This window comes from Harpia harpyja, chromosome 5 (assembly GCF_026419915.1).
Source record: "Harpia harpyja isolate bHarHar1 chromosome 5, bHarHar1 primary haplotype, whole genome shotgun sequence".
Taxonomy (NCBI): domain Eukaryota; kingdom Metazoa; phylum Chordata; class Aves; order Accipitriformes; family Accipitridae; genus Harpia; species Harpia harpyja.
Genome location: NC_068944.1, coordinates 53530462 through 53543956, shown reverse-complemented (window position 1 = coordinate 53543956; position 13495 = coordinate 53530462). Strand labels below are relative to the sequence as shown.

Sequence of the window (13495 nt, the reverse complement as noted above, 5' to 3'; positions counted from 1 at the left end):
GAAAATAAGTGATTCTGAAAGAGAGAAGTCCTAAATTTGCTTGAACTGGCTTCAAAGCAACTAAACTGTAACAATGTGCTGATGCCTGTCCCTTAGCATCCTCAAATGAACTCCCAACTGGTGATCTCCAGAAAAAGTGAAACACTGATCACAACATCCAAGGGTAAAGCAGACTTGATTCAATGGAGCAAGGTATAAGATTAAAAAGAAAGAAAAAAGGGACTTGCGTTCCTACCTAGGAAGACAAGGAGGCACATGCTGATTGCCAGAATAGAGCCAGAGCTGAGTCCAACGGGTCTTCCAGCCTTCACCTGGCTGATTTCACACCATCTTCCCTTGTAACCTTCGGGGCACTGGCAGATAGTCTTGTCTTGGGATTGAGCCACACAGGTACCCCCATTCCTACAGGTCCAGTGTCCACAAGGTGATGAGGTACAGTGTCTGAGCCCTGTAAGGTTGTCAGTCACTTCTACTTTCCCAGCTGGACACCTGAACAACAAAAGCAGAAGATATCTTTTAGGCAAGCAAAGCACCTGGTGGTGGCGTCTTGTGCAAAGTTTGTTACTATTTCTTTAAAGCTGATAACTAAAGTCTTTTCAAGCAGACCACAAATCCACACTGAGAGTATGAAATACATGTAAAGTCTAACATAGTGAGCTAGTAGGCTTATGAAAACATGAACATATGTTCTGCTTTCCCTATCCAGAAGATATGCAGAAGAGCTTCATTCCTTCCTTAAAAAAGGGATCCATCAGCTTCTGAACAGACTAACCCTTTTTCTACAGATGTGTTCAAAACCCCTAGAAAGAAATGGAATGGGAAAAGGGCTAGCAAGCACTTAGTATAAGCTTTGTAATATTCACTTGGACCTTTGGGAGAGATGTCATGGACCTCCTCAGAATGACCCATCTTGTCTTTTAGGACTGCAGAGAAAGCGATTTCTTCTGATATGTAATTGGAGAGGCCATGGAGGAATACTGTGAGGGCACAGACCTGCTTTCTGCAGTCCAAAGAAGAAATACTAGTGAATAAATGGAAGAGCCTTCATATTGTTCTTTCACAAGTAGACCAAAGAAAAGAGTGTCCCAAGGCACACTGAAGACCATCTCACAGCCTCTTTCAGCAATGAATCACCAGGCCTCAGAAGTGCCAAATTTTGGCTGAATTGAAAGAATTCCAGCGGCTCTTTCTCCCAGTCCTGCACATATGTATGTTTGTTTTTTTTAACAGAAATGCCTATATTTTGATTTGCATATTTTAATACAAATTTTGAAAATTTTCTTTAAAGAGTGGATCTTCTCCAAGGAATTGTGTAGGACACCAGCTGGTAGACTTTGGTTCTGACCCTGGGCAGCCAATTTTAGAATCCAGTTTTGTGACAGTCTAATTTTGAAAGTCTCATTGTTTCATAGAAAGTATTAATAATTTCAACTTCTTTACAGAAAATAAAAGTAAGTATATATTGTATATGCAATATGTATTTATACATGTATATATACATGCACTATATATGCTATATAAGAATATATATATTTTCACAGAGGAGAGAGCAAAGCTTTTGCAATCCACCTTTTATCAAAAGGCTTTTCACTTCCTCACTGGCCTGCGATCTTCTCACCATGGAAAAAATGGTGGAGTAAATAGGTTCTATATCAGACTTGCAGGAAAAGGCAAGTGTGGTCTATGATGGGAGATGGGATGGAAAGAAGGATTTGTGCTTGGGATGCCCCTCTCTGGCCACCAGCAGCAGGGATTTTCACTGTTAGAAGCAAATTGCCTGAACTAAGGTGGAAAGAAAGAGCTTCCCAACCACCCCTGTATGAAAACAAAAGCTTAATGTACCGGCACTCATATTTTCTCCACAGGTCTACACAAAGGAAAGGGCTGTAACAGGGCTGGCTGCTGCAGGCACTGGAATGGCATCCCATCGTGACACCTTGCCGCCTCAGAATTAAGCCAAACTCTGTGCTTTTGCCTTCCACGAGAAGTGGCTGACCATTCAGCTGGACATCACGCATACAACCTGTATCAAAGCAGGGGAGTATACAGAGAAATACATTGAGTTAGCAACTTCCCCACCTCAAGCCTTGCCCCCAACACATATGCAGGAGACCTTACAGCATTGTAGAAAACTTAAAACATTTTAAAAAAAGATCATTATACTGCTTATCAGTTTTATTTTAGAAGAGCTACAGGACATGTGCCTATGTGCTCTGGCCCATCTACAGATCAACAATGCTTTTCCAGGACAGCTTGGCTGTACCAATGCAACAGTTTAGCAGAACTGTGCTATGAACCAGAACAGCTCCACTAAATTAATCTAGATTTAAAATATAATCTTATAAGTGGGGCTGAATGAGAAACAACAGAATGGAAAAAGCTGTCTTCTTGTTGAGACACAATCTCAAAGTCCCAGCACCCCACCCCAGGAAATGGAGACAGCACTATGAACTGCCTTGCAAATCCTTCTCCTCCTACCAGGAGGTGTTATGTCTGTTCCTTAAACCCTTCCAAGGCAAAAGGGGAGTGAAGATTGCAGCATGAGTTCTCTGCTTGGGGCCTTTGGCAAGGGAAGTAAAAATCTGAAGTGCTATTTTTTCATATCTACAGGAAATCTCACATCTTCACTAGGATACAATGGCAAATAGAGAGCTGAATATTGGCTCTGAATTCCCTAGAAGAGGAGGTGGTATTATTTCATGGGCATAGTAGTCTCCATGGGAATTCTTACCTGGGTTTTAGACTCTCCAATACACTCAAAGATGCCACTTTTAGACTTCAATTCCCTCCTTTTAGGAACCCGTCATATCACTTACCTTGGAAATCACTCTCTGAATGATTGGGAAGGTGGTTTCCTAGCACAATGCTTGCCCAATCCATTTCAAACCATCTATTCGTACCCAAGACAGAGGTCACTTCTTGATCACCTCCACCACTGTTAACGCGCAGGGTAAACTCATTGTTGTAGCGCTCCATGGTGAGAAGAACCCACTGGCCATTGTTTATACGTAATGTCCTCATTCTCAGAGAATGATTTTTGTCCCCCAAGCTGAAGTTAACGCTAAAGAAACCCTCAACCACCTAGAGGAAGATGATGAATATCTTTAATAACAGAAATGTACTTCTAAATGTTATTACACAGTCATGCCTCAGGAAATGGACCCCAGTTTTTAAAATGAAAATGGCACTCTTGTTTTTAAGTGCTTTATTCCCGGATAAAAATTACCACAAGAAAACTGCAGTTCCAGGAATTATCAACTCTTTTCTTTACAGGCCGCTCTTCTAACTCACATGAACCTTTTTATCAGTCTTCTTCCTACTGATGTCTACCTCTAAGTCTTCCCAGCTGACCCTCCTGTTACAACTGGAATAATTAGCCTCTGTCTAGCTAATATAATCCAGACAGGTTTTTGCAGCAGCAACAAAAATGTAGAGACAAGTTTTATAGCCAGAGACAGATAGAAGCAAAGGGAAAAGGCAAACAGGACAAAACAATCTTCCCCATTCATGTGTATCACATGCACTCACCTGTACATTTTGCTGGCAGTGAAACAACTAGAATCTATGCTATGAAAGGGTAATACTGAGGACAACACAAATGAGAGTAGTTACCCTCATGTGGAGAATTCTTGCTCTTTATTACATTACAGAATAGGTGTCCTTAATCGGAAACTGCATCTTTTTCTCTTACTAGGGTACTCCATGACAAATTAAGAGCACTGAAGCAGAATGGCTTTTGGACTGCTCACCTCCAGTTGGATGTATCCATTCCCATCTGCAGAGGACAAGCTGAGAAGGGTGCTGTGGGAGATACGGGTGCGCACCATCAGCTGAATCTGAGTGCTGTGAGTGCTGAGGATGCTTCTCAGCTCATAATGGATCCAACTGTCCCTTCCAAAAGCCCATTCTGGAAGAACTAAGAACAACATACACAAAACCAAAGCGAAAATCTGAGAAATTACTGCTCCCTCAGATCTCTACTGCTCGAGAATTAACCAGTTCTGAATGTCAGAGTTTGAATTCTTAAGAAACTTTGGCAATGTAATGAAGCATCATGGAAAGCATCCCCTCACTGCCAAGGGAATTAAGGGAAAAAGAACAAATCAAGGATATAGAATTTAGGCAGGAAAGGGACAATTAGATACTGTCTCTAACATTCTGCCTGTCACAAGCAACATGTTCTACCCAATCACGCCTACACTGAACCCAATAACTTTTTTTTTAAGATCTGAAACATATCTTCCAGTAAAAGTTGTTATTGATCTGAAGACAAAAAAAAAAAAAGATAATCTAATGTTTCTTTCAGTAGCTTAGTCCTGTGGTTAGTAACCTCACTGTTAGAAAATATGCACTTTACTTCCCATTTCAGTTGGCACAAGAGAAAACCTCAGGGCAGGCAAAGTCATGTGGGGTTTTTTTTAATTGCAAAGAGAGATTAAGCCAGTGTTTATTATTTTAACTAGGGAAAATGCACTGAAGTTAATTCTTTCCCCATCATCCTGGGGAATCCATCTGAGAATTGTCCAGCAGAGAGTTTGATGAAGTTGCACTGCACACTTCCGTGGAAATCAAAAACCACTAAAACACTCAGACCCTGGTGCTCTTAGGCAGCAGGCACCCATTCTAGTCTCACTACCTGACAGCAATCCTAGATTTCCTTGTTCTGGGCACAGCTTAGTTGAAAAAAGAAGTTTCCTCTTACCAAATAAAGACATAGTCCAAGTTAGTTACTAGACAGGAATAATGCTGGGTCAGCAATGGCTAATCTGAGGTCAGTGTCACACAAGTAGAAATCCAAAGAGTACCCAGCTCATCCTGGGGCATTTAGTCTGGTTCCCAGGACATGAAATATCAAATGATCAAGAGACTTCATTTCTGCACTCTCGTTTCCTCTCACTGTTTCTCTTCTTTCTTTTCTTTCTTGAAGCATGTTTTCTTTTCTCCTCTAGCTTATTCCCCTCATATTATTCTTCATAACCCACTGTTCTCTCTTGTTCACCATCTCTGCAGCTACAGGCTCTAACTGATGAGCAGGGATGGCTTTTCTTGGGACACTGCAGTGACTCCTGTCCCCAGCTGTCTGCTCCTTGCTGCGAGCACGGCTCAGCCGTTCATAAAGCACCAGCTGAATACCAGCATTTTGCAGCCCAATGTATTAGAAGAAGCTGGAACCAATCAAAGTTTTCCTATTACATCCGGATATGACTTATGGATTTCAAGTAATTACTTTCTGAGCATTTGGGTTGTCCCACAGCGGTGAAGGGTAGGAGCCAATACAGCAGTTGGGCTTGTGAACCAGCATCCCAAGATGATGCAAAACAGAATAAGATATAAAGCTAGGCAGATGTTTATAAACCAGTATCATCTGTCTGCAAAACATTAATACAAATAACTGAACTATATTAACCATTTCTGTGGTCATTATAAACACGTTAAACAGTGAAGGCTTCAGGCCTAGAGCGTGCCAATTACGATTCCAGTCCTCACCCCACTGGACAGACAGAGCTTCCGCTGAGTAATTTACTGTCACATCTTTTAAGTCTTGTGTGGCAGATGGAGAAAGGAAGGCTTTATTATTGTTCTGTATACAAGAAAGAAAAGTAAGCACACTGAGCTGAAAGGATGTGTGTAATACATCACCAGTCCTGTCTATTAATCACAGCACATTGACTCAACACTACCTCACCTGTGCTCCTTCCCAACTGCTCACTGCTGCTCGTCCTCACCTGTAGCTCCTTCAAACTACAGGACTGAGGGGGCTAAGTCTCTTCCAACACTACACAAAGCCCCCAGAGTTATGGGGCACTGGTGCTCATTATACTGTTATGATCAATCCCATCATTTGTACCTTGTGCGTAGAGGGAGAAGGCAGACACAGGGCAGGAAAAGTCCCAATAAACACCTGTAACTCACTTCTGATTTCTGCTTCAGAGAAATGGCTGCTGAAGGTATTAGGGAGGACAGAGCCAAGTTCAAGTGTGTGTCCCCTGTACCCTGAACATGACTGTGGGCTACTGGAAGTTAAATAATTTATTTCCTAAATTTTAAAATTGTGTTAAGATTTTGCACTTTCTTACTATGTCTCTGAGGTTACCATTATCCACCCTTGCATGCCTTTGTTCTCTGATACATGTTTCATGCTGATTTTGTACAGGATAACACATTTGCTGGAGCCAGCCTGATATTATGTCCCCACATGCACCCACTGCTGTGGTCTAGGGGCATTGCACAATCTTCAATTCATTCCAGTGACAGAGGCAAATGGAATTATCCGCATTTTACAGATGGAAAATTGGGCCTGAGGACTTGAGGGTTGTCCCCCAGGTTTTGCAGAGAGAACCTCATCACTGCTGCAAGATGGCAAATAGTACCATGTTCATTAAACTATGTTTTGTGATCAGTATGATCAGAGGAAGAAGGCACAATGCAGAATGTTTCATCTTTCACCACTGAGAAATAAGATGCTGTGATGAAAAGGACAAAACAACCCATCTGACCACTTGCCTCCCCCACAAGTAAAGCAGGTCTCAACAAGACCCTCATCTGTGACATTATCTTTATTCAACAAGAGTTAGAAGGATCTTTACATTGCTGCAGATCTAAATCACTCCCAGCGTACAGCATGGTCTTACTAGGCTACTCAGTTTGAAGTCGTGGCAAATTTAGAGCATTATGTTTGATGCTGCTCCCACAGATCCTCACCATGAATTTCTCCCTAGAACTTGCAGTACCTTTTTCACACACTGGTCCAGCATATCCTGGGGAACAGTCACAGCGAAAGAAATCCCAGCCACCAACACACTTGCCATGGGCACCACAGGAGGCCATCCCACCACTCTGACACATTTCATCTGTAGGGACACAGCCGGGAGCGCTGTTCAAGGACTCTGCAGGGTGCTCTAAATCGTAGACCTCGAAAAGGACAGAGAAGCATCACATCAGGTGTCTACAGTTAACAGCAGCAAACCCAAGACTGGTCTTAGTAGCCGTACCTTACTATCAACAACGACATTGCGTATGCAGCCAACAAACCCTCTGAAGTGCCTTTGTGAATCGTGGTAAGGCACAGTCTTCTTAACTCCACCCAGCTGCAGGGGCTGATGGCCACTGAAGAGCCTACCCATGCTGAAGCGAAGGAAGGGAAAGAAAGAATTAGTGGCATGCAAAATACGGCAACTTGGCTGATACTTTTTCCCCTCTTTTTCCTTAGCTCTTTTGAGTAATTATACTTCCAGTTCTTGGGGTTTTTTTACCTTTGAGATCCCACAGTCTCTCTGGAGGCTTCACAGGCAGACAGATCCATTTGGGAGATCTTCTTAATGACACTGTCATTGTCTCCAAGTGAGACATTCACGCAGTTGTCAAGAATCAGCTTCACTTTCTAGAGAAAGGCATTATTTAAAACAATTGCATCCAGAGATGTGCATATATTTTAATTACACATTTTCTTTCACTTAGCAGAAGGGGGAAGTAACTAGCAATTACAGTGCAGGAAACTTTATTAAAATAATAAAATATTTCCTCATACTAATCTGGAAGGTTATTGCATGTGGCGTATAACTAAGGAGCCACCCAAAAGAAAGATCTGACTCTACCATGACCATGCCAAGTCACTGACATGACAGATGGAAGATGGGATTTTCTTGGAGTTTTCTGCCAAATCAGAACCCAGAGAGACAATCTAGCAGAGTAGATGGTCTGCCAGGCTCCCCATCCCAGATCCTGACATGCCCCCCAGCTTGTCTTATGCGGGAGAGGAAGGGGGAGCCTAGCAGATGCATTCACCAGTGTTACATCAGCAAGATGTTCCCCTTACACAAATGCATATCTACGTCCTTTGTGCTGCGTGTCTAAAGTCACTTGGTGGGGCCGGGTTTCCTGCTGAGAGAAATTAAGAATATTTTACTCCATCAGTCCAGGAAGCATTTAGCCTCAGGATTATCACAGCTCTGTAGTCTAAGTGATAGATAGGATCATTAAACAAAGAAAATAGCAGGGCCAGTTTCAAAATTGGATTGGGCTTCTCCAGGCCTTGTTCTGCTTTACTGCTTCAAGACTAAGGGGACATCTGAGCTGACAAACTTCAATCCGTGCTGTTGCAGAGATGACAAAAGACTGATTGATAGAAGAGCTCTACAGAAGGAAGAATTTGGAAGGAGTAACCAAGTACATGAATTAACACTTCCACAGGATCGTCCATATTTACACTTGCCTTTCCATCATTTATAATTTTAATATTGTGCCAGCGGCGATCTGCAACATTAACTTTTCGTGACAGCTGCAGGAAAAGCTCAACGGAGCTGTGGCTCACAGTCAGCGACGGGACACCACCAGAGAGCTCTGCAAAGGAGAGACTCTTATTGGATATGCATTAACCATGTTCCCACTCAAACTCAGTTGAAACGACTGCTGCAGTTAGATTTTAGTTGGAGGAGTTCTTTAGACAGCTTAAAATAATCCAGCTTCTAACACAGTGACACAGGATACAAACTGGGCACACAGGCAAATTGTTCAGCATTCTCCAAAAGTAACTTTCTCAACTTTTTTTTTTAAAAACCCTATCAACTGTAAGTAGAATCTCACCTTCACACAAACACAAAGAATGAATACTCTTTAAGGTGCTAACCTAAAGCCAGGAAATCTTCCTGTTCTCCAGGCTGCCCTCGTGCCACTGGTCCATGGTACAGCAGAAGGCCATCGGCGACTTCAGTGATAAACTCCAAGGAGATGCGGCTCTCAAAGCAAGGCTTAAGAGGACGGAACCAGGCATAACCGTGGCCTCTGAAGCTGTGTTTTGTCTGCTGGCAGTCTGGTCCATGGAAATTTGCAGAACATTCGCATCTATTAAAAAAATAAATAAAAGCAAAAATCCACCATCCAAGCAGAAGTTGCGAAGGGCTCTTACCACAGCAGGATTCCCCACTTTAAACACAGGAGCCCATGTTGCCTAGGTCATAGCACAAGTTAAGCACTAGCAATGCTCATGTCAAAAAATGTTCCCTATTGACTGGTTTGTACAAACACAATTTAGCTTTAGTTCTAAATGAAAATATGTCTATGCAAGAATATTCTGTGAATAAATGATGGAGCTGTTGTAATATACAAAGCACATGAAAACCTCTAATCTCTTCAGCAAAAAAAAGAAACACGCTTTTCACTAGGCTTAGTTATCAGCTTGTTTAAAGACTTTATAATGTTGACAGGGAAAGCAAAGGAATCATAGAATCATAGAATACCAGGCTGGAAGGACCTCAAGGATCATCTGGTCCAAACTTTCTTGGCAAAAGCACGGTCTAGACAAGATGGCTCAGCACCCTGTCCAGCTGAATCTTAAAAGTGTCCAACGTTGCGGAATCCACCACTTCCCTGGGGAGATTATTCCAACAGCTGATTGTTCTCATTGTGAAAAATTTTCCTTGTGTCCAATTGGAATCTCCCTGGAAGGGTTTGGGAAGGTAATATCACCCAGAAAAAGTGAGAAGAGGTGTGACAGTCGTAGAACTTGACATCTTCACTCTTATTGCAAGCTACTTGCTGGTTTATTTCCTTTGCACTACCAAAAATAGATGCTTGGGGTTTTTTCCTTAATACTCTGGGGATTCTGTAGAAAAGAGTAATCACAGCATGACAATAACAAAACCTGTAAGGGGGAAACCAAAGGAGCAACAGAAATGGGCAGGAGGACAGGAAGGGAGACCAGCTGGGCCCCTCTTTCTTAGTTTCTGCTTCCCATAGATTGCTAGTACCTACAGAGAGCAGAATGGCAGGGGTAGGATGCAGAAAAATATCACTCACAAAACTACTGAAAATGGAGCAGAAGCAAAGAAACCTCAGACTTGAGCAAATGATATGTGGCAGAGCCTACCAAGGGTTTCTGGGCAGCAAAATTTCCCTGGCTGATTACATCTGAGCAGCAATGTCAGACTCGGATCTTTACCATGACCAGGGTTTCTGCAGCCTCAGTCTGAGTCCTGTCACCCCTATCAAGGGTGCTCAGAAGAGGCTGGGCAGTTGTTTCTGCTTTCCAATGTTGGGATGACCATTTTTAAGCAAACATGCCTAAGGCTTGCCTTCTGGAAGGGGACCAGGCTCATTCTGAGCCTGTGATTAAAACGTTTAACAGCATTAAGGTAGGCTGCACAAAATAAGAGCATTTTGCAGGGTGACATTCATGGAACCGGTGCACCCTGCAAACTTCCCAAGGTTTTCCCGGAGACTATGACAAACCTAAGTACTTACCTGAAAATAGAGGTTTGTTTGCAAGACCTGTGCATGAAGTATAACAAAACTCAGATCTGCCACAGTGAGAAGACATGCAATGATGCCTCCTCAAGCTTCCAGTTGTCCTTCCTACAGACTGAACTAGAAGCATTTTGTTTGGACAGCAGACAAAGCTTTACCAACCTGTAGCCCAAGTCAGTATCCACGCATGTGCCACCATTGAGACAAGGGTTTGTCTGGTATGAGGAGCAGGAGAGATGAGGACTCTCCCGAGCTGCACAGCCACACAGGGCATGATTCAGGACCGTCACAGACACCAGTGAAATGCTTCCAGCTGTGGTTATTGTTGGCACACGAGACTGTTCATGCTTGCTGATGCATCCGCTGCTATGAGTGCAGTTTGCAGTCACGCATTCATCAATGCCAATCTGGGTGATATTTATATCCAAGATGTTTTCCAGCTGTGGAGAACAATTAGTTGCATTCATCTGACTTTTCCACAGAAAGGAAACTCACAAATGAGAGCAATGAAAAGCCCAAGTCTTATTTATTTTCAAAACTGGTTGCTGTACCACTTCCTTCCAACATCTACCTCACCCTAACCAGCCAAAGGCAGTTCAGCCTGGCCTCTGTTAAGGCCAAAGCTTTGGTATAAATCAATTATAGCATGAGTAAGCACTTAGAGGACAAAATTATTGTCATATTCATCATAATCTGAGTGGACAAATTTTAATCACTGATGGTTCTGATGGATTATTTACATAGCATCTGAGCTGTATTTTTAATTTGGACTTCTATCTTAAAAATACTGGGAAGGGTGGACAGGCATTGGGCAATGAAAAAATAACTTTTCTGGCAAGAGTGAGTTGGTACTGCAGCACTGATTCTAAACATAACTCTACCAACAGACACATTTCCAACAGAGCGAGTCATTTAACTCTTATCGATACTTTTTTTGCAAGAGGGGCAGAAACTTTACTAAATGGTCAATGCACATTTCCAACCTGGTTTTCCACTGGAGAGTGGTTATTTTACTGCTTTGTCCTCTTAACTCAGAAAGTTGGAACTTTTGACTGGTTTGTGAGTTTCAGCTACAGAACATTTCTCTGTAGAGGACTAAAAATTGAAACATTAAGACACCATGTAGAAAGGCAACAGCCAAACACAGTCTTTATACAGAGTTTTACAGTCTTTTCAATAGGAAAAACATGTTCACATTCCTAAAAGCTCATTGTGTTTCAGTGACTTAATATGTATTTATAGGCTGGCTTTCAAAACATTGGTATTTGAAACTTTTAGTGTAAGTGCTAAAGGACTGTTTGACTTCACTGATTAAAACTATCCATTTTTCTCACACATTACTCCCTCAGTCATTCTAAGTATGCGCATTCACTAGGCAATGGATATTATCTGAATAGACACAAAGAGAAGATGCTGTGGTTTCATATGTAGTATGGGTACTTACCCACGCTCTAGAGGCTGCTACATTGCCATTAAGTTTTTCTGCTTTATAATAAGGTGGACCATAAACTGCAAACCAAACATCAACCCCTCGGGTTTGACTTGGGCTTTTTAATACACTGAAAATGTGAACATTTTCCAGTTGGACTGATATAATTTCTGAAAGCAGCTTCTTCATCTGGTAGTATTTACTCTGTTTTTCAGGGGATTGGGATATGAACTCCTCTGGAGTGATATCTGTAATAGAAGTTAAAAACCTGACAAACACATATCTTGCAACTGTTGTAGCAATAAAAGAGAGGAGCACCACAGAATAAACATTAAGGTTGCAGAAAATGGACTGAACTGCAAATTCAGGAGTATTTTCATTTTTAGGTTCTGAAATTTTCCATGCTGGCTTCTGCTCAGGGTTTGTGTTCTGAACCTTTTTGATTCTTAATAATTTCTTGGTTTTGTTCTTTTAAATCAGAAACATTTTTAAGAAGATTTTACTTTTCCACAAATATTGAAACAATTTGGTGAATTTCAAGCAGACACATGTTCAAATAAAGTTTTTTTCTGAAATATAAATTGCTGTTTTGTTAAAAAGTTGGTGTAGAAATCTTTCATCTCTGTATTCTGCATCAGACAAGCATTTCTTGCTGTCTTTTTTCTCCATAGATGCTCCTTCACATGCAGTGTCAGAGGACCATGCAAAGAAAGATGCATTTTCAAACCCTTACCTAGAAAACTATTAACTCCCATCCCATGTCTAAGAGCATTAGAATTCTAAGTAACACAGCAGTAACATTAAACAGGTAGATTTCAGTATTATGATCCTAACATACCTCATCACATTGCTTACCTTTTATTCGTATAGAACCAGCATTATGGAGGGCATCATCTTTGATTTCCTTCACTATAACCTTTACGGTTGAGACAACATCTGGCCAGACTCCGTCAATGACTCGAACTCTTATGTTGTATGTTCCTGGTGGGGTTCCTTCTTTAATAGTCAGCAAACCTGAGTTATCATTAAGGATAAAGTACCTGTAATAAGAGTTAAGCCAAGGAACAAGCTATGAGAAGTTCAAAAGCTAAGTAGTAATTATCACGTCTGATGGTTTTTCTGATCCACTTTATTTTGGGAAAGCTATCAAAGCAAGCAGATGTGCTCCCTCATGAAGGGACAGAGCAGAACAGAACTTTTTTGCATTGCCTTCTGTTGGCTCCTAATGACTCTTCACCAGTATATCAAGAAGGTTTCTTCCTGCTTCTATGCCATATTAACTGAGTGGGAAGATTCAGGCTACTGTAGTCATAACTTTGGAAACAGTGCAAACTCCTAGTTTAGATACATTCATTGAGAGTGACACCTCTGTCAAAACCTCCAAATGGCACATGTACATCTCAACCCTGGTCACAATCCAGACACCTTGGTGTGAACACATCCAATACAAATAAGGTCTTAAAACCAGTGGTGACATGGAAACACCAGCTCTCCAGGAGCCTGGCTGAAGGAGGATGGAAGTTAGTGGGTATTTTTTCTGTAGTGGCTCACTGATACTGATTATGGATATGACTGTGAACAGGAATTCAGAATGGTATTCTAGCCCATCAGGCAATGGGAAGCAGACTGGTTTGGCATGCAGTGTTATTTACTGCAGCCTACCACTCAGAAGGGCTTTTGGAGAGCTACATGCAAGCATCTAACCAACAAAATGCTTTTGCACACTTGTTTTCAAAAAAAGGCAGTTTAAATACTTTTTATGGTTTTGTCTGTGGACAAGTTTTCCATACATTTCACCCAACTCCCATTTTTCTCTCCAAATAC

At 41.7% G+C, this 13495-nt stretch overlaps 1 protein-coding gene across 2 annotated transcripts in view; it reads right to left on the bottom strand.

Moving 5' to 3' along the window:
• Positions 1-13495, bottom strand: part of LOC128142245 (neural-cadherin-like) — a 56250-nt gene that overhangs the window by 2131 nt on the left and 40624 nt on the right. For both annotated transcript variants that reach the window (XM_052788191.1, XM_052788190.1), the window contains exons 20-31: positions 12527-12711; positions 11687-11919; positions 10405-10682; positions 8627-8841; positions 8209-8340; positions 7254-7377; positions 6993-7125; positions 6732-6912; positions 3750-3916; positions 2817-3081; positions 1843-2023; positions 236-489 (exon numbers count right to left, since the gene is read on the bottom strand). In XM_052788191.1, coding sequence (XP_052644151.1) covers positions 236-489; positions 1843-2023; positions 2817-3081; positions 3750-3916; positions 6732-6912; positions 6993-7125; positions 7254-7377; positions 8209-8340; positions 8627-8841; positions 10405-10682; positions 11687-11919; positions 12527-12711 — 2348 coding nt within the window. The remainder of the gene's footprint in view (positions 1-235; positions 490-1842; positions 2024-2816; positions 3082-3749; positions 3917-6731; positions 6913-6992; positions 7126-7253; positions 7378-8208; positions 8341-8626; positions 8842-10404; positions 10683-11686; positions 11920-12526; positions 12712-13495) is intronic.